Below are 21262 nucleotides of genomic sequence, written 5' to 3'. Positions count from 1 at the left end.
TGGTTCATTTCCCCCCAAATCATCTACTAAATAACTTACCAAATAGACTATCACGTTCACACAGATTGGTGCTGCCACTTCTATCATTTCATGTTGCCATCTATACCTGCTGTATTTCTGGGCTTTATAATCCTGTTTGGTCTATTTTTCTGTAAATGTTATTCTTTTGGGTTTCATTTTGCTTTTTTTAAAAACATGGCTTTATACAAATATAAAGATACAATATCTTATTATCTTCTGGGGTGAATCTCCTTTTGTTGCTCTCGTTTTTCAAAATTAGTTTTCCATGTACTTTTTTTTCATATATTGTTAATAATCAGTGTTCCTGTGAGGTAGCAGGATGGGATACTAATAGACGGTGCTGATTCCCTCACATGATCCAGCCCTGGAGATGCCACAGAAGTGAGAGGAGGTGATGTATTTGAGACATTAATAAAAACTGTGAGATATCCTTAGGAAGTCCAAGATAACTGGGTTCTGTTGTGCCTGATGGAGGTGAGGGTTTGGGGAGAGGAAGCGAACCCAGGGAAGGAAACAGCTGGAAGCCATGGGCAGGATAAAGATTGAGGCGAGCATTCTGAGTCCTTTTAATCTCCTTATAATACCCTGGTTAGAACAATGATTGCCACCTTGCTACCGTAGGGCAGAGAAATAGCATCTCTCTGAGCACCTGATTGGGGGCAGTGTAGCAGCATCAGGCACCACTAGGGGACCCTCAGAGTACAGAGGAGAAACCTACTTGTGCAAATGAATGAGCTAGTCCTAAACTTTAACTTCTGCCCCATCACTACTGGGGGCACTACTGTCATTCTGTTTGGGACAGTACTTCATTGTGTGGGATTTTTCTATGCGTTATAAAAAGGCATGCTTAGTACCCCAGCCCCTTGCCCTAAATGCCTGTAGTAACCCAATGTCAATAGAGCAACCTCCAAATTTCCCTCACACATTTCCAAATACCTCCTTTGGTTGAGAACCTCTGGTTTAGATGACTAGATCATAAGAGGATGACAACTCTTGGGAAAACTGTACTTGGGTCGAGGTACAGAAAAGTCACTTAGGGTTGGGTGTGTGAGTAACAGAATGGAAAATTGTTGAGGACAGATCAAAACAGGCTCTTAGTACTAAAGAATGCTTTTAAGAACCCCTGCAAATTCACTACCAATGGCACAAGCTAAGGCTTGGAATTTGGCCTGTTCTCGTAGGAAGACATTACCATTGATAGCCAATAATTTCAGGGAAATGTGACCTCACAGGAAAAAATAATGAGACATCTGAAGAGCACAATCACTATATAAAAAAGGAGAAAAGTAATGGGCCACATAGACCGAGAATTAGAATTAAACATAATAAATATCATTTGAGAGAGAGAAGAGATACCAATTGCTTGACTGTAAAGCACAAATGAGCAGTCATAAAGAAGAACTAGTGGAAGAGTCTCGGTCTACAATATATAATAACCAAAATAAATAATAGTAGAATGCAAGAGTAAAATGTATACAAAAATAAAATTAGTAACCTGGAAGATCAGGTTGAAGAACTCTCCAGAAATCATCAAGAAGGAGTTGAAAGAATGTGAAAGACAAGTTAAAAGATATGGAGCAAAGAAATAAAAATGTCAATATCCATATTTAATAAGAATCCCAGAAAGGTAGGGTAAAAACCAAGGAAACAAACAGAGACACTACATTATTTTCAAGTACGTGTGAAAATCAAAAATACTGAGTCACAAGGGAACGCTCAACAACTTTTAAATTCATCATTTATATGTAAAGCACAATGAAATCATAAAATATTTGACAGTGAATAGCAATGAAAGTACTTTATGTCAAATGTTGTGGAAATCCACCAAGTCGTACTGAGGGGGAAATATATAACTGTAAATGCAGCTATTAAATAGCAATAAGCATTAATACTAAATGAGCTAGATGTCCAAGTCAAGAATAGAGAAAGAACAGCATAGTAAACCCAAAGAAAGTAGAAGTAAGGAATTCACAAATGTAGGAGCAGATACTAATAAGAGATAAAACAGAGGAACAATAGAAATGATTAACAGAATAAAAAGCCAATTCTTAGAACAAAACTAAAAATGAGCAACTTTCTAGTAAATCTGATCAAGAGAAAAAGACAATATATATAGGACTCCAGCTGCTGAACGTAGGAGGATAGAGGAACAATTTTTCCTCCCTGACAACTACATTAACAGTTAGATAAAAGAAATGTGATCATTTCAATTGATGCTGAAAAATAAGACAATAAAATGCAACACTCATTCATAATTTGAAAACACAACAATGTAAAAACAACCTCTTAGCAAACTAGGAATTGAAGGAAACTGGATTAGTATAATACAGGATGTTTATTAAAGCCCTACATCAAATATTACATTACACTTACCTGTGAAATTTTAGAAGAATTCATACTCAAGTTAGTAACAAATTAAAGTTGCTTGTCATTACAACTTTTGTTCAATATTTTCATGGGGTTGTAGCAAAAGTAAGAAGACCTAAGGGGGAACAAAAAAGGAATGACAGAAGAGACAGAAAATGAGAAAATTGTCTGTTTGAAGATGACATAAAAGATATGATAATCCACAAACTATTAGAAATAATAAGAAAATTTGGTCAAGTTGTTTGATATAAGATTGTAAGTGAGTTGAATAGTGTCCATCCCAAATTCATGTCCACCTGGAATCTCAGATTGTGACCTTATTTAGAAATAGGGTCTTTGCAGATGTAATTAGTTAAGGATCTCAAGATGGAATCATTCTCAATTTAGGTTAGGCCTGAAGTTCAATGACTGGTGTCCTTGTAAAAAGAAAAGAGGACACAGAGCGAAAGAGGCCATATGGAGATGGAGGCAGAGATTGGAGTCTGTTGCCGGAAGCCAAGAAATGCCTGGGGCCACTGGAAGCTGAGGCAGGTAAGCAAGGATTCTTCCCTAGAGCCTTCAGAGGGAGTGTCATCTTACTGACACCTTGATTTCAGAATCTAGCCTCCCAAACTGTGAGAGAATAAATTTATGTGTTTTCAGCCACACAGTTTATCGTACTTTGTTATGGCAGCCCTAGGAAACTAATCAACATATAAAATCAATTGTATTCTAAGCAGTAATAATGACCAATTAAAAATATAATGTAAAAACTTCTATTTGCAGTAACATCTAAAATTAAAACAGGATATAAAACATTTTTATGGGCAACATTGTGAAACACTGAAGGACATAAAAGAAGACCTGAATAAATGAAATGGTATGTCATGTTTATGAATAAGAAAGTTTAATATCATGTGGATTGCAATTCTCCCCCAAATTCTATCAGACCTCTATATGATGACTAATTATTATATGGGAGAGCAACAAACCAAAAGTAGGAAGCCAAACCTGTAGAAGAAGCTTAAAATGAACGGCCTATCCTACCAGATAACATTTTATTAAAAAGCAATTGCAATTAAGATAGTCTGGTATTGGGGGTTGGAGTCAAGACGGCAGTGTGGGAAGACACGGAGTTTGAGTCTCCCTACAACTAGGGTGCCTGCTGGACACTGGTAGGGGACCTTGATGCCCAAGGAGATGGGAGGAACCCGTGAGCAACTGGGTAGGATGCGGGGGGTGGGTGAGCGGGGAGGAGAAGTGGAAGCCGGACAGGACTGGTGCCCCTGAGGGGTGGCTGGGAGGGGGGAGTGGTTCCCATGCCTGGAGGGACCCTTAGGGGCTCAGAGGATCAGGGGAGGCAGGGCAGGTGTTTCTCCCACTCACTCAGCCCCAGGAAACGTGTTGGGCTCCCGGGCCGGATCCCCTGTCCTCCATGGCCCCCTCTGGGCCATGTTGGTCCTAGGGGTGTAGGAGGGAGGTAGGGGGAGAAGAGGAGAGGTGGACCAGGAGGGTCCCTCCAGGATCAGAGGATCAGGGGAGGTGTGGCTGGTGTTTCCCCTGCCCACTCGGCCTGGGGACCTGCTGGGACCTGGCCTCGTACTTCATTCTCCGGGGCCCCCTCTGGCCTTGTGGGTCTTAGGGGCATGGGAGGGAGGGAGGAGGGGGGAAGAGGAAGAGAGGCAGGTGGTGGGGGGTGACCCTCCAGGGCCAGAAGATCAGGGAAGGTGCAGTGGGCATTTCCCCCACCCACTCGGGCCCTGGGAAGCCTGCTGGGGTCCTGAGCCTGGTTCTGTGTTCTCTGAGGCCCCCTCCAGCTCTGGGGGTCCTAGGGGCATAGGAGGGAGGGAGGGAGGAGGGGGGAAGAGGAGTAGAGGCAGACAGGGAGGGGCCCTCCGGGATTGGAAGATCAGGGGAGATGCAGAGGGTGTTTCCTCCACCCACTCCTCCTAGGGAAGCCTGTTGGGCTTCTGGGTCTGGTCCCCTGACTTCTGGGGCCACCTCTGGCCACATGGCTCCTAGAGGCATAGGAGGGAGGGAGGGGGGAAGTAGAAGAGAGGCCAATGGGGAGAGGCCCTCCAGGATTGGAGCAACAGGGCAGAATGCACCTAGCATTTCCCCCACCCACTCAGGCCCAGTGAGCCTGCTGGGGTCCTGGACCTGGTCCTCTGACCTCTAAGTCCAGAGACACTCCTGGGCCCCTCCTGCTGCATTAAGCCAAAGCACCCGCCCTCCCCCAGGGCCTCTTCTGCCCAGTGGGTCCTAAGCATAGGCCCCACCAACCCCCTAAACCCCACCCCTGCCTAAGCCACACCCCCCAGAGCCAAGGCCTTTTCCAGCTTTTTTTTTTTCTCCTCTTTTTTACTACTGTGGTTCTGTTTTACCTTCTGGTTGTTGTTTCATCTATATTTTAATTTTTTAATGCTTTCTAACATATCTGTTAGTTTTCTAACCTTATTTTATTTTTTACTCTTTGTTATTGTTCTGCTCCTTTCTTTCTTTTCTTTTTTTTTCCTGCGCTGTGAGGCTTGTGGGATCTTGGTTCACGGGCTGGGGGTCAGGCCAGAGCTCCTGTGGTGGGAGCTCAGAGTCTGAACCACTGGACTAACAGAGAACCTGACCCCAGGGAATATTCCATGGAGTGAGGTTTCCCAGAGGTCCACATCTTGGCACCAAAACCGAGCTCTACCCAATAACCTACAAACTCCAGTGCTGGAAGCCTCAGGCCAAACAACCAGTAAGACAAGAACACAATCCCACTCATCAAAAAAGTGAGATGACAAAAAATATGTCACAGATGAAGGAGCAAGGTAAAAACCTACAAGACCAAATAAATGAAGAGGAATTAGGCAACCAATCTGAAAAAGAATTCAGAGTAATGATAGTAAAGATGATTGAGAATATCGGAAATAGAATGGAGGTATGGATTGAGAAAATACAAGAAATATTTAACAAAGATCTAGAAGAATTTAAGAACAAACAAACAGATATGAACAACACAATAACTGAAATGAAAAATACACTAGAAGGAATCAATAACAGAATAACTGAGGCAGAAGAATGAATAAGTGAGCTGGAAGACAGCATGGTGGAAATAACTGCTGAGGAGCAGAATAAAGAAAAAAGAATGAAAAGAATTGAAGACAATCTCAGAGACTTCTGGGACAACATTAAATGTGCCAACATTTGAATTATAGGGGTCCCAGAAGAAGAAGAGAAAAAGAAAGGGTCTGAGAAAATATTTGAAGAGATTATGGTGGAAAACTTCCTTAACATGGGAATGGAAATAGTCAACCAAGTTCAGGAAGCTCACAGAGTCCCATACAGGATAAACCCTAGGAGAAACACACCCAGACACATATTAATCAAACTAACAAAAATTAAATTCAAAGAAAAAATATAAAAAGCAGCAAGGGAAAAGCAAAAAATAACATACAAAGGAATCTCCATAAGGTTATCAGCTGATTTTTCAGCAGAAACTCTGCAAGCCAGAAAGGAGTGGCAGGATATACTTAAAGTGATGAAAGAGAAAAACCTACAACCAAAATTACTCTACCCAGCAAGGATCTCATTCAGATTTGATGGAGAGAAATTTAAACCTTTACAGAGAGCAAAAGCTAAGAGAATTCAGCACCACCAAACCAGCTTTACAACAAATGCTAAAGGAACTTCTCTAGGCAGGAAACACAAGAGAAGGAAAAGACCTACAATAACAAACCCAAAACAATCAAGAAAATGTTAATAGGAACATACATATAGATAATTACCTTAAATGTAAATGGATTAAATGCTCCAAACAAAAGACACAGGCTAGCTGAATGGATACAAAAACAAGACCCATATATATGAAGTCTACAAGAGACCCACTTCAGACCTAGGGACACATACAGACTGAAAGTGAGGGGGTGGAAAAAGATATTCCATGCAAATGGAAACCAAAAGAAAGCTGGAGGGCTTCCCTGGTGGCGCAGTGGTTGAGAGTCTGCCTGCCGATGCAGGGGACACGGGTTCGTGCCCCAGTCCAGGAGGATCCCTCATGCCACAGAGCGGCTAGGCCCGTGAGCCATGGCCGCTGAGCCTGCGCGTGCGGAGCCTGTGCTCCGCAGCAGGAGGGGCCACAACAGTGAGAGGCCCGTGTACCGCAAAAAAAAAAAAAAAAAAGAAAGCTGGAGTAGCAATACTCATATCAGATAAAATAGACTTTAAAATAAAGAATGTACAAAAGACAAGGAAGGACACTACATAATGATCAAGGGATCAATCCAAGAAGAAGATATAACAATTATAAATATATATCCACTCAACATAGTAGTACCTTAATACATAAAGCAAATGCTAACAGCCATAAAAGAGGAAATTGAGTGTAACACAATATTAGTGGGGGACTTTAACACCTCACTTACACCAATGGACAGATCATTCAGACAGAAAATTAATGAGGAAACACAATCTTTAGATGACACAATAGACCAGATAGGTTTAATTGATATTTATAGGACATTCTATCCAAAACCAGCAGATTACACTTTCTTCTCAAGTGCACATGGAACATTCTCCAGGATAGATCACATCTTGGGTCAAAAATCAAGCCTCAGAAAATGTAAGAAAATTGAAATCGTATCAAGCATCTTTTCTGACCACAACACTATGAGACTGGAAATCAATTACAGGAAAAAAACTGTATAAAACACAAATACAAGGAGACTAAACAGTGTGCTACTAAATAACCAAGAGATCACTGAAGAAATCAAAGAAGAAATAAAAAAATACATAGAAACAAATGAAAATGAAACAAATGAAAAAATAGAAACAAATGAAAATGAAAACACAATGACCCCAAACCTATGCGATTCAACAAAAGCAGCACTAAGAGGGAATTTTACAGCAATTCAATCTCACCTCAAGACACAAGAAAAATCTCAAATAAACAATCTAACCGTACACCTAAAACAACTAGAGAAAGAAGAAAAAAGAAAAGCCAAAGTCAGTAGAAGGAAAGAAATCATAAAGATCAGAGTAGAAATAAACAAAATAGAAAAAAGAAAACAATAGCAAAGATCAATAAAACAAAAAGTTGGTTCTTTGAGAAGATAAACAAAATTGATAAACCTTTAGCCAGACTAATCAAGAAAAAAAGGGAGAGGATGCAAATCAATAAAATTAGAAATGAAAAAGGAGAAATCACAGCTCACACTGCAGAAATACAAAGGATTATGAGACTACTACAAACAACTATATGCCAATAAAATGGACAACCATGAAGAAATGGACAAATTCTTGGAAAGATACAATTTTCCAAGACTGAACCAGGAAGAATTAGAAAATATAAACAGACCTATCACAAGTAATGAATTTGAAACAGTAATTAAAAATCTTCCAACAAACAAAAGTCCAGGACCAGATAGCTTCACAGGTGAATTCTATCAAACATTTAGAGAAGAGCTAACACCCATCCTTCTCAAACTCTTCCAAAAAACTGCAGAGGGAGGAACACTCCCAAATTTGTTCTATGAAGCCACCATCACCCTGACACCAAAACCAGACAAAGATATCCCACAAAAAAGAAAATTACAGACCAATATCACTGATGAACATAGATGAAAAAATCCTGAATACAATACTAGCAAATAGAATCCAACAACACATTAAAAGGATCATACACCATGATCAAGTGGGATTTAACCCAGGAATGCAAGGATTCTTCAATGTGCGCAGTTCAATCAATGTAATACACCATGTTAACAAATTAAGGAGTAAAAACCATATGATCATTTAATAGATGCAGAAAAAGATTCTGACAAAATTCAACACCCATTTATGATGAAAACTTTCCAGAATATGGGCATAGAGGGAAACTACCTCAACATAATTAAGGCCATATATGACAAACCCACAGCAAGCATCATACTCAATGGGGAAAAACTGAAAGCATTTCCTCTAAGATCAGGAACAAGACAAGGATGTGCATGCTCACCACTATTATTCAACATAGTTTTGGAAGTCCTAGCCACTGTAATCAGAGAAGAAAAAGAAATAAAACAAATACAAATTGGAAAAGAAGAAGTAAAACTGTCACTGTTTGCAGATGACATAATACTATACATAGAAAATCCTAAAGGTGCCAATAAACAACTACTAGAACTAAGCAGTGAATTTGGTAAAGTTGCAGAATACAAAAGTAATGCACAGAAATCTCTGGCATTCCTATACACTAACAATGAAAAATCAGAAAGAGAAATTAAGGAAATAATCTCATTTAGCATCACAACAAAAGGGGTAAAATACCTAAGAATAAACCTACCTAAGGAGGCAAAAGACTTGTACTCAGAAAACTATAAAACACTGATGAAAGAAATAAAAAATGACACAAACAGATGGAGAGATATACCATGTTCTTGGATTGGAAGACTCAAAGTGGATTAAATACCTAACTGTAAGGTCAGAAACTATAAAACTCTTAGAGGAAAACATAGGCAGAACACTCTATGACATAAATCACAGCAAGATCCTTTTTGACCCACCTCCTAGAGAAATGGAAATAAAAACAAAAATAAACAAATGGGATCTAATGAAACGTCAAAGCTTTTGCACAGCAAAGGAAACCATAAACAAGACCATAAGACAACCCTCAGAATGGGAGAAAATATTTGCGAATGAAGCAACTGACAAAGGATTAATCTCCAAAATTTACAAGCCGCTCATGCAGCTCAATATCAAAAAAAATAAACAACCCAATCCAAAAATGGGCAGAAGACCTAAATAGACATTTCTCCAAAGAAGATATACAGACTGCCAACAAACACATGAAAGAATGCTCAACATCACTAATCATTAGAGAAATGCAAATCAAAACTACAATGAGATATCATCTCACACCGGTCAGAATGGCCATCATCAAAAAATCTAGAAACAATAAATGCTGGAGAGGGTGTGGAGAAAAGGGAACCCTCTGGCACTGTTGGTGGGAATGTAAATTGATACAGCCACTGTTGAGAACAGTATGGAGATTCCTTGAAAAACTACAAATAGAACTACCATATGACCCAGCAATCCCACTACTGGGCATATACCCCAAGAAAACTATAATTCAAAAAGTGTCATGTACCAAAATATTCATTGCAGCTCTACTTAACAATAGCCCGGAGATGGTAACAACCTAAGTGTCCGTCATCGGATGAATGGATAAAGAAGATGTGGCACATATGTACAATGGAATATTACTCAGCCATAAAAAGAAATGAAATTGAGCTATTTGTAATGAGGTAGATAGACCTAGAGTCTGTCATACAGAGTGAAGTAAGTCAGAAAGAGAGAGACAAATACTGTATGCTAACACATATATATTGAATTTAAGAAATAAAAAACTGTCATGGAGAACCTAGGGGTAAGACAGAAAAAAAGACACAGACCTACTAGAGAATGGACTTGAGGATATGGGGAGGGGGAAGGGTAAGCTGTGACAAAGCGAGAGAGAGGCATGGACGTATATACACTACCAAATGTAAGGTAGATAGCTAGTGGGAAGCAGCTGCATAACACAGGGAGATCAGCTCGGTGCTTTGTGATCGCCTGGAGGGGTGGGATAGGGAGGGTGGGAGGGAAGGAGACACAAGAGGGAAGAGGTATGGGAACATATGTATATGTATAACTGATTCACTTTTTTATAAAGTAGAAACTAACGCACCATTGTAAAGCAATTATACTCCAATAAAGATGTTAAAAAAACAAGATTTAGCAGTTGGAGATTGGAGATGCAAAGGTAATCTTAAGCAAACAATATAAACTTACTCTGTAGGGCTGACTCCAGGGTTGTTCAAGGAAAGGGTAGCCTTTTCGGTCAGCATATGTTACTTTTTTTTCTCTGTAAGCTCAGCAATCTTATTATGCAGACAATAAACCATCTAATTTTCCTCTTGATTCCTCTTTTGCTGTCACATTTTTTTCCTCACCAAGAAAGTAGCTTTAAACATATTTTACCCTTTGCTGCTCTTATTCCATATTGCATTCTCTTTTCCTGCTAGAATGGCCCCTATCCTGGTTTCCTTTCCACCTGCCTCTAGAAAGCTTAGGATTCTGCTTTCCTAAACAAGGATGGTATCTACATTTGTGAACGAGAGTGGGACTCCCCATGAAGTCTTGAAAGGTGAGTCCTAGTTAGCCAGGAGACAAAGGCATACCTGGAAGGAGGGCATTCCAGGCAGAGGGGAAATCATGGGCAAAGCATAAAATGGGAAAATCAAGTTATGTTTGGGAATGGTGGTGGTACAAGGTGGCTGAGGTGTATGTGAAGAGGCAGGAGATGAAGCTGGAAAGAAGGGACCACCCCCCGCACTGGCTTTCAGGGTACAATCACTCTCCTTAGTATGGCATTCAAGAGTGTTCATCCCTGAGAATTTCCAGACTGAAATGCTTCCCTCCTACACAGATGAAGACACACCCAAAGCCCCTCATGAGCTTTGAATGAAATAGATCTAGGTTTGTATACATGCTTTGCAACATACAAGCTGCTTGATCTTAGGAAAGTTGTTTAAAATCTCCCAATTTCCTCAATATGTTTACCTCAAAGAGATATTGTGAGGACTTAATTACATGAAAAGAATTTATAACATACTTAATACAGCACTTGGCGTCTAAAAAGTCCTCAGTAAATGGTAACTAGTAGTAGTGATAGGGTTGTGTCCTAAAATGCTGAATTACTTTCAGTTCTCTGAATGTACTACATTCATCCTCATCTGCATATTTTTGCAGATGCTGTGATCTCCACCTGGAGTTTTCCTAAAGCCTTCTCTGACTTTCCTCTCTCTACCTCTGATTGCTTTTGAGAGCTCTCTTTCTAGCACAGATGTTTCTTAATCCAATGGTCCCCTTGGGAGATCCGTAGATGGAAATCAGAGGAGTCTGTGAATTTAGATGGGAAAAAGGTTGCATCTTTATTTTCACTAACATCTCACTGAGAGTCAGCATTTTAAAATTTTTGTATGTAGATAATAAAGTTCAATAGTATTAGTAATATCTAATATTTAAGCCATTAAAAATCACAAATATTTCATATCATGTCACAGTTGTTGCGGATTTCGCAAAATAGCATTTACTCTCACCACTACTTTGAAATTGTTGTAAACCGTTGTTATTTAATGTGGTAAATTGGAAGGGCATATATTTCTATATCATATTTTAAAATACTTTGAAAACTATAATTCAGTATAATTAATTTCCTTTTAAATCCTACATATTTTAATTCATGCACTTAATATTGTTTTGAGAAAAGTTTCATAGATTGTGAAAGGGTTCTATGCCTCCCCCCCAAAAAATTAAGAACCCCTGTTCTTATACTTACTCTAGTGTATTTTCCACTAATTTAGATAAATATGATATTTTCAGTTAAAAATTAGCCTACAGTTGCAAATTTGCATTCTGAGCAAAACTTCTTCGTCTCATTTAATGCCATAATCTTCCTCAATCAAAAGGGAATATAACAGACAATTACTTACTTTTAGTTGTAGACAATGTCCAATCAGCTCATTGAACATGTGCTTTCTTTAAATTAAGGTTTTTCTCTTCAGGACTTCCCTGGTGGTGCAGTGGTTAAGAATCCGCCTGCCAATGCAGGGGACATGGGCTCGAGCCCTTGTCTGGCAAGATACCACATGCTGCGGAGCAACTAAGCTTGTGCGCCACAACTACTGAAGCCCGTGTGCCCTAGAGCCCGTGCTCCACAACAAGAGAAGCCACCACAATGAGAAGCCCGCACACCGCAACGAAGAGTAGCTCCCACTTGGTGCAACTAGAGAAAGCCCGAGTGCAGCAACGAAGACCCAACGCAGCCAGAAATAAATAAAAATTAAAAAAAAAAAGTTTTCTTCTTTGGTCCGAGGATCTTTGTCTCCCTAAACTGTTTTTTTTTTATCCCTTTGAAATAAATGCTGGAGGACTTCCAACTTCAGCCTAGGATGGAGTTGGCCGTCAGGAATATCATCACTCCCACAGTCACAGGAAAAATCCAGATAATCTACAAAAAGATAACTTTTGTTTAACTACCAGAAACTGGGGTCACAGGCCAACCATCTAACTTAAAAATCTGACAAAAGCAAAGTACTTCCAAGAAGAGAAGGGACACAAACATTGACTCACTTTTGCGGGGGGAGATGGGTAAGAAGAATTTAGTTTATTTAAAAAAAAAATAATTTGCTAAAAGCTGAGTATGGGCTAGTGTAAGGATAGAGAGCTTCTAGGAGTGAAGACATGAAGAGACTTTGCACCTACCTGCCACCTCGTCTCCTTGGGCCTCTACCAAGCACTCACGAGGAAGACTTGGATCAGGGCAGGAGGCTGGATGAAGTCTCCCTCAGTGGCACAGGCCTGGAAGAGAAGGCAACTGCTTGATGGGAAAGGCACCAAGTCTCCCCTGCATCCTTCTTCCCTAAGAGCAAAAGCTTGTGCCACTGCGGGAGGAACAGTGAACACTTCCCAGAGCACACGTGAAGACTGACTCTGCCTGGGGAAGTGGAGAAGGAAGAAAACTGTAGACTCCTGTGGGAGCAGGGGAAACTCCTGGACTCAGGCCATTAGAGATTTCCTAATGCTGTGGGGAGGGGGACAGGACCACTGAGAAAGCCACCCCCCAACTCCTGCCCAATCCAGGGGCATAGGGCTTGCCTAAGATGGAGGCTGAGCCAGAGCAGCAGAGAGTGCCATTTCTTCTCCCCACCAGGCTGGGCAGTGCCAAGTGAGAGACAACTGCAGTCGACCACAGGAGAAGGGGCAAGGCGTGGAGAGAGACTCGGAGACATAGACAGGGAAGGGTGAAGCAAAGGGTGAAACAGGAACACGATAGAAACAATACCCACCCTAAGCACAAAGTAACTCCAGAGAAATTTGAAGCTCGTGTTGAACCAAGGTCAACATAGTGACAAAAGGCCCAAACCCAGCTCAGCTACTGACTAGATTGAGTGAACCACCCCCATCCCCAACCCTGGCCTCCAACACATTCTGATGGCCTAGAAGAAGAGGTGTATTACTTCTATGCACAAATACTGTTTGTTTCAGTCTATACTCTTCTAAACTTTGTTTATGACAATGAATAAAATATGAGATGAACACAGGAAGAGCGAGGAAAAATAATCCATGGTAAAGAGGAAAGCAATCAATAGTATCAGACTAATATACAATAATATAACCCAGATACTGGAATTCAGACAGGGGAAGTTACAGAGATGAAGTATGTCTTTGATGGCTATAATGGTTAATTTTATGTGTTAATTTAACTGGGCTAAAGGATGCCCAGATAGCTGGTAGAACATTATTTCTGGGTGTATCAGTGAGGGTCTTTCCAGAAGAGAATACTGACTCAAGGTAGATGGAGTGAAGAAGATTGCCCCCATCCCTAACCAATGTGAGTGGGCATCATCTAATCCAATGACAATTGGAAGAGAACAAGAAAATGGAGGGAGAGTGAATTTGGTCTCTGCTTAAGCCAGGACACCTATATTTTCCTACCCCTAGATATCAGTGCTTCTGGTTCCCTGGCCTTTGGACTTGGACCAGGACTTACATATATATGTCTCCCAAAACACAATAATAAGATAATAAATAACCCAATTAAAAATGGGCAAATGTTAAACATTTCACCAAAGAAGATATACAGATGACAAATGAACATATAAAAAGATGCTCAACATCTTCAGACATTAGGAAATGAAAGTTAAAATTATAATGAGATAATACTATACATCTATTAGAATGCCTAAAAAAAAAAAAAAAAAAAAAAACCCTGACAGTACCAAGTACTAAGAAGAATGTGGAGCAACTGAAACTTTCATACATTGCTGATGGAGTATGCAAAAATGGCGAAGACACTGTGAAAAACAGTTTGGAAATTTTTTATAATGTTAAAATAGACTTATCATATTACCCAGCATGATCACCACCCAAGAGAAATGAAAACTGATGTTCACACAAAAACCTGTATGTGAATGTATATAGAAGGTTTATTCACAACTGCCAAAAAACTGGAAATAACTCAAATGTCCTTCAATTGTGTAAACATGCTGGGATACATCCATCTAATGGAATACTACTCAGCAGTAGAAAGGAAAAAACTTCTGAGTGATACACAGTGTATGAATCTAAAATGTATTGGGTGGGCTAAATTGTTCATTCTGTTTTTTCTGTAAGATGGCTCTAGTAGCACTTAGTTGTCTTTAACTTCATTTGAAACAATTTTGTTAGATTGTATATGACAACTGTTATATCAGCATCTATTAAAAAAAGACTTATCAAAATTGGTGAATTTTGGGGTAGCCATTTTATTATTGAAGATGGAAGAAAAAAAGGAACATTTTCGGTGTATTATGTTTTATTATTTCAAGAAAGGTTAAAATGCAACCAAAATGCAAAAAAAGATTTGTGCAGTGTGTGGAGAAGGTGCTGTGACTGATCGAACGTGTCAAAAGTGGTTTGCGAAGTTTCCTCCTGGAGATTTCTTGCTGGACAATGCTCCATGGTTGGGTAGACCAGTGAAGTTGATAGTGATCAAATTGAAACAATAATTGAGAACAATCAACGTTATACCACGCGGGAGATAGCTGACATACTCAAAATATCCAGATCAAGTGTTGAAAATCATTTGCATCATCTTGGTTGTATTCATCACTTTGATGTTTGGATTCCATGTAAGTTAAGCGAAAAAAACCTTCCTGACCATACTTCCGCATGCGATTCTCTACTGAAACGTAATGAAAGGGTTCCATTTTCTTGCTGCGACCCCTCCCGTTGCGGAGCACAGGCTCCGGACGCGCAGGCCCAGCCATGGCCGTGGCTCACGGGCCCCGCCGCTCCGCGGCATGTGGGATCCTCCTGGACCAGGGCACAAATCCGCGTCCCCTGCATCAGCAGGCGGACTCTCAACCACTGCGCCACCAGGGAAGCCCCAGGGTTCCATTTTTAAAACAAATTGTGATGGGCGATGAAAAGTGGATACTGTACAACAGTGTGGAACGGAAGAGATCATGGGGCAAGCGAAATGAACCACCACCAACCACACCAAAGGCTGGTCTTCATCCAAAGAAGGTGATGTTGTATATATGGTGGGATTGAAAGGGAGTCCTCTATTATGAGCTCCTTCCAGAAAACCAAATGATTAATTCCAACAAGTACTGCTCCCAATTAGACCAACTGAAAGCAGCACTCGCCGAAAAGCATCCAGAATTAGTCAACAGAAAACGCACAATCTTCCATCAGGATAACGCAAGACTGCATGTTGCCTTGATGACCAGGCAAAAACTATTACAGCTTGGCTGGGAAGATTTGATTCATCTGCCGTATTCACCAGACATTGCAGCACCTTCAGATTTCCATTTATTTCAATCTTTACAAAATTCTCTTAATGGAAAAAATTTCAGTTCCCCAGAAGACTGTAAAAGGCACCACCTGGAACAGTTCTTTGCTCAAAAAGATAAAAAGTTTTGGGAAGATGGAATTATGAAGTTGCCTAAAAATGGCAGAAGGTAGTGGAACAAAAGGGTGAATACGTTGTTCAATAAAGTTCTTGGTGAAAATGAAAAACGTGTCTTTTATTTCTACTTAAAAAACCGAAGGGACTTTTGGTCCCACCCAATATTATGCTAAGAAAAAGAACCTAGACTAAAAAGGCTTATAGGACATTCTGGAAAAGACAAAACCTTAGGAACAGAAAACAGATTAAGAGTTGCTGGAGTTGGGGGTTGGGACAAGGATTGGCCACAAAGGGATATGAGATGGTGTTCTGGGTGATGGAATTGTTCCGTATCTTGATTGTGGTAATGGTCATATTACTGTCAAAACTCACCAAACTGCATACTAAATACGGTGAATTTTATTGTATATGAATTGTACTCACTAAATTGAATTTTAAAAATCTGGACAGAGTGTCATTTTCCACATTTGCTCCTGTCAGACTGTTCTGCACACCATAAAGAAAGGGGCTCCTTGAAGGTACAGAGTCCTTAAAGGGACATGCATATAATTTTGTATACACTTAAATACATGACATCATATATTATCTTATTTTATCTTATTTATTATATTTAATTTTCCAATGAAAACATAGTTTCATTGTAGATATATAACATAGCTTTGCCATACCATTCCCACTTTATGATAATGCTATTATCTTGGTAAAACATAGAATATCTGTTTAAGATTAGTACAAAAATGTTTTCTCATCCATTATATGATAACTAATTTGAAATGCTGATTTTTTTCCTCCAACAATCTCTCCAATTAGAATGTTGTAAGCTCATTACATCTTGATGATCTGTTAACAAAAAATGTATGACCTGAACTTGTTCAAAGTTTAAAAATTTTATGAGCATAGTACATGATTTTGGTCCCTTTGGTAGTCATACTTTATGGGGAGTTATATTAGTACTTAATATATCAATTCTAAAAATAAAAGGGTTGTAAAGTCTGAAGATCTCGAAGTATGCAAAGAAGCATGTACCTTTTAAAATATTTCAACAACTTCTCTGAAGCCCACATAGTTAACATTGAGAATTAGTAAGACAGGACACGGACAGCCAGAACGCATTGCTATGAGTCAGTGTAGGTGGGAATTTGTTTGGCGTGTTAGAAAGAATTTATAATTTGGAGTCAGAAAGGCTGAGTGTATAGGTGGCAAAGTCAAGGTCAGGATCTAGGGATTCAGAGGAGGGCTGACCATCAAAGTCAGAAGCTCCTCCGTGGAACTATCCCCTCCTACACCGCCTCACTCTAACTAAAGCTACCATGTTTGCACGTGGACAATGCACTAGGACCTTTCCTTGCACTGAAACATTAATCTTCATGACAAACCTGTGTGCAGTTCTTCTTCTTCTCATTTTATAGAAAAAGAGACTGAGCTAGTGGCAAAGTCAGGAACTGAACTTACACCTTTCTGATTCCAGTGTCCCTACTCTGTTCCACACTATCCTGCATCTTAGAAGGAACTGCCCAGCATTCAGTCTTTTTGGCCCTACTGCACATTTTCCAGATTTCTGAAGACTCTTTCCACATCTTTAAACAATTATACCACTCTTTCCACTGACCCTATCTCCTTTCTTTATGATTTGTGGCATGTTCTAGACATCAGAGAGGACCAGCACCCCCCCCCCGCCCCCACACCAAGGCTCTGCCTGACAGTTTCCTACTCTTTGCTTTTTACTTTTTACACACATTTTCTCTCCTGTAGCAGGTTCATTCCTTTTTACAAGATCATCTTTCTGATACGCGTCACCATTTTCAGTTTTATAACATTTCTTGCTGGCCTGGAGCCAATGTCAGGGTCTTCTTTACAGTGAAAGCCCCATAGCGCCATAATTATCCTTAATCAGGGGATGGGGAAAATTTTCCCCTAAAAATAACTCAATTAGATTATTATTATCAAGGTTTAAAAGGTGTATCCCCAGATCAGTTCTGATTTGTTTTAAAATGTTTTCTATGGACTCTCAAACAAAAGATAGGTGTTTGTTCTTTTTTTTCAGAAATGGTAACAGTATAACTGAAATCCAATGGACTGGTAATTAAGAGATCGGTTCTCTAGGAAGTCCATTGTTGTAACAGCTACATGGCCTTCAGTAAATCAGATAATTGCTTTGAACTTTGGCTTCTTCATCTGAAAAATCAGGCATAGTTTTGACAAATAGTTTCTAAATAGGTCTTAAAGACCGAAATCTCACTCTAGATTGTGCAAATATGCATGTGATAAAGTTTTACTAGCTAGAATGCCAGCTCATCTTGGAATGCTCTCTTAATGTATTGGTGTTTTCTTTGTATTTACAGCCTTTGTTTGAACTGATTACTTGTTCAGTCAAGATGGACAAAATGACCAAAGGAAAATCAAACCCCAGCCCTCTTTTATAATATACACACCTCTATATAAAACACACATAAAACCCGTGACTACACACATCCACACACATATCACACACACCCTGACAGTTTTTTTTTTTCGGGTAATGTAAGTGTCTGGCTTTAGTTTTGATTGCCGAGGTATCCTCTTCCAAAATGGCATCTTGGATAAACACATTGCCAGCACAAGGCTAGATAAAGAACCAGGCCATTTCCCCCAACTGAGGCACCTTTGTTTTAAAGATCTTTGGTTGAGTCTGATAACTGACTGTTTGGGCCATTTGTGCTTTTTTGTCTTCCCATGCTTTAAGTTCCTGCTTTTAAGATTGAAATTTACCAACAGAGGGTGAGTCTGCAAAACACTAGGCCCCCACCCTTGACCTCAGTAAAAACAGAACCCCAGCACCACTCTCTCTGTTTATGACCTCGTGGCCCAGGTGTGCTATGTAATTTCCAGGTCCTGTAAGTAATAAACCTTAATTTTTTCAAAGTTTCCTGATGGTTATTGCTGAAGGGTGTCTTGCATTCACAATAAGAACCACAGGGCTGGTCTACAACACTGGTAATTGATGGGCTGAGGTGGGCACAGAACACACCCATACGTACATGCCTCAGACACACAAACACAGCATTGAACATGGCAACTAAAAATTGTCACTCACCGTCTGTGTCTACAAGGATGAAGTCATTAGCCACTGCAGTTGCTGACCTTTAACACACCCTAAAAGGAGTTCAGGGAAGAGATCAAGAATGAGGCACTCTGTGCTCTGGGAAAAGCTGGCAGAACAGGCTTTCAGATAGATATTTTTCAGCAGAAGAATTTATGAGCCCAAGTTTTTGCATCTTCTCATAACTAGAAGAGCACTAGAGTCATTAATGGAGACATCTGCTTCTCGTGACTAGAAGCAACATTCTACCAAGGTGTGTTCTTGACCGCACATACCCCTTCACCAAGATCATATATATACTGACACTCCCTCCAGTACGTCTTCGGAGCAGTTCCTCAGAGCTATCCGAGAGTCTGTCTCCCAGGTTACAGTCCTCATTTTGCCCCAAATAAAATTTAACTCACAGCTCTCATGTTGTGCATTTTTTTCAATTGACAAACATTAAAGAACACCTAAGCTCCCCACCTGTAAATTATGTACCTATTTCCTTAGTTCTTTTGAGCTGCTATAACAAATTACCATAGATTGAGCAGCTTTTAAACAACATAAATTTATTTTTGCAGTTCTGGAGGCTGGAAGTCCGCTATCAGAGTGCCATCATGGTTGGGTTCTGGTGAGAGCCCTCTGCTGGGCTGCAGACTGCTGGCTTCTTGCTAAGTCCTCATGTGGCAGAAAGAAGGCAAGGGAGTTCTCTGGGGTCCCTTTCATGAGGGCATTCATCCCATCATGAGGATTCTACTTTCATGACCTAATCACCTCTCAAAGGCCCCATCTCCTAATACCTTCACATTGGGGGTTAGAATTTCAGCATGTGAATTTGGGGGAAGGGGACACACATATTCAGCCCAAAACACTATTCATTCTTTCATTCATTCAACAAGATTTTATTGAGCATCTACTATATGCTGGCTGCTGTTCTACTTGTGTAATGAGAGCCATATGGGCCAGTGAGTTATCTAAGTATCCACAGGTATTTTCATGAAGATCCAGATTCTGATTGACAGAGAGTAATGCAGTTGGTTTTGCTCTTCTAGAATTAGAAGGAATCTTTCTGGATTTTTCTAATTCATTCTTTTCACTTTATAAGTCAGGAGACTGAGAAACAGAGTTGCAGAGTGAAGGTAAAAAGAGAAAGTGTTTCTTTATTAACCTAATTATAATTAACAACTAGACAAATTTCTTTCTCTCTCTCTCTTTTTTTTTTTTTTTTGGCCATGCCACAGCAGAAACTGACACAGCAGTGTAACGCAACTATACTCCAATAAAAATTTTTTTTAAAAAAGGGGAGCCTTCCTTATTCTGCACCTCTTGAATGGGGATGGACTTGACTTGCTTTGTAACAAATATAATTTGATGGAAGTGATAGTGTGATTAGATCCTAAAAGGCATTGTGATTTCTGCCTTGCTTTCTTACTTCGTGGGGAGCCAGCTGCCATGTCATGAGGACACTCACCCAGTCTCTGGAGACATTCACATGGTGAGGAACCAAGCCCTCTTGCTAACAGACAGTGAGGAACCGAGACCTCCTGACAGCAGCCATGTGAGTAAGTCATCTTAGAAGTAGATCTTCTGCCCCCCAAAGCCTTCAGATGATGATTGCATCTCCAGCTGCCATCTTGACAGCAACCTCATGAGAGACCCCAAGCTAGAACCCCTCCACTAAGTCACTCCTGAAACCTTGACCACACAAACCGAGGTAATACATGTTTATCCTTTGAAGCCACTAAGTTACACAGCAGTGGATAACTAATATACAGAGGACATGGGAATGAAAGACACAGTTCTTGACTTTAGGTCATACACAGAAAAAGGCAAACAAACACACACATTGTGATAAGTGCTATGATAAAAGTGAGGTTGGTGTTCTATGGGTACACAAAGAACAGGCACCAGCCTTGACTAGGGAGAAGGAGGTCGAGGAAGTGTTCTTAGAAATGACCTTTGAGCTAAATTTAGGCAGATGGATAGTGTGCCTATTATTAAAATATTGCTCCTCAGCTTAAAACCACCTTTCTATATTCTGCCTTGTGATGCTGGGGCTGGGATTTTGCAAACCTCAGCTGGGTTCCTACTAGGGTTTGCCATTAAGGGGCACTAGAGAAAGGCTTGAAGACTGAAAGAAGACAAGGGACTGTTCCTTCCTGTCTGCTCTCTGTTCCTGCCAGTGAAGACCAATAAATAGCCTTTCATCCCGGCAATGGCATCTAGTTTCTTTGGGCTCTTCAGGAACTACCCTTATTGCTCTCTCCTCTGACTTTCAACATCTATAAGGGAATGTCCCCTTAGTTTCTTGAGCCCTACTTGACTGGGACCCTCTTTGTAGCTTATGGGTTTTGATAACCCCACCTCTTTCCTATGTTTCC

At 40.2% G+C, this 21262-nt stretch overlaps 1 protein-coding gene across 1 annotated transcript in view; it reads left to right on the top strand.

The window, feature by feature from the left end:
- Positions 1-2850: 2850 nt before the first annotated feature.
- LOC309964910 (NXPE family member 2-like) overlaps positions 2851-21262 on the top strand; it is a gene marked incomplete at both ends in the record, with an annotated part of 66843 nt that continues 48431 nt past the window's right edge. Inside the window, 1 exon segment of the mRNA XM_082844094.1 lies at positions 2851-2919. Within this exon segment, the coding sequence (XP_082700220.1) occupies positions 2851-2919 (69 nt within the window).

The sequence above is a fragment of the Leucopleurus acutus genome, assembly GCF_964270905.1.
Source record: "Leucopleurus acutus genome assembly, chromosome: 8".
Taxonomy (NCBI): Eukaryota; Metazoa; Chordata; class Mammalia; order Artiodactyla; family Delphinidae; genus Leucopleurus; species Leucopleurus acutus.
Note: the sequence above shows the minus strand (reverse complement) of the source record. Positions and strands in the feature narration are given on the sequence as shown.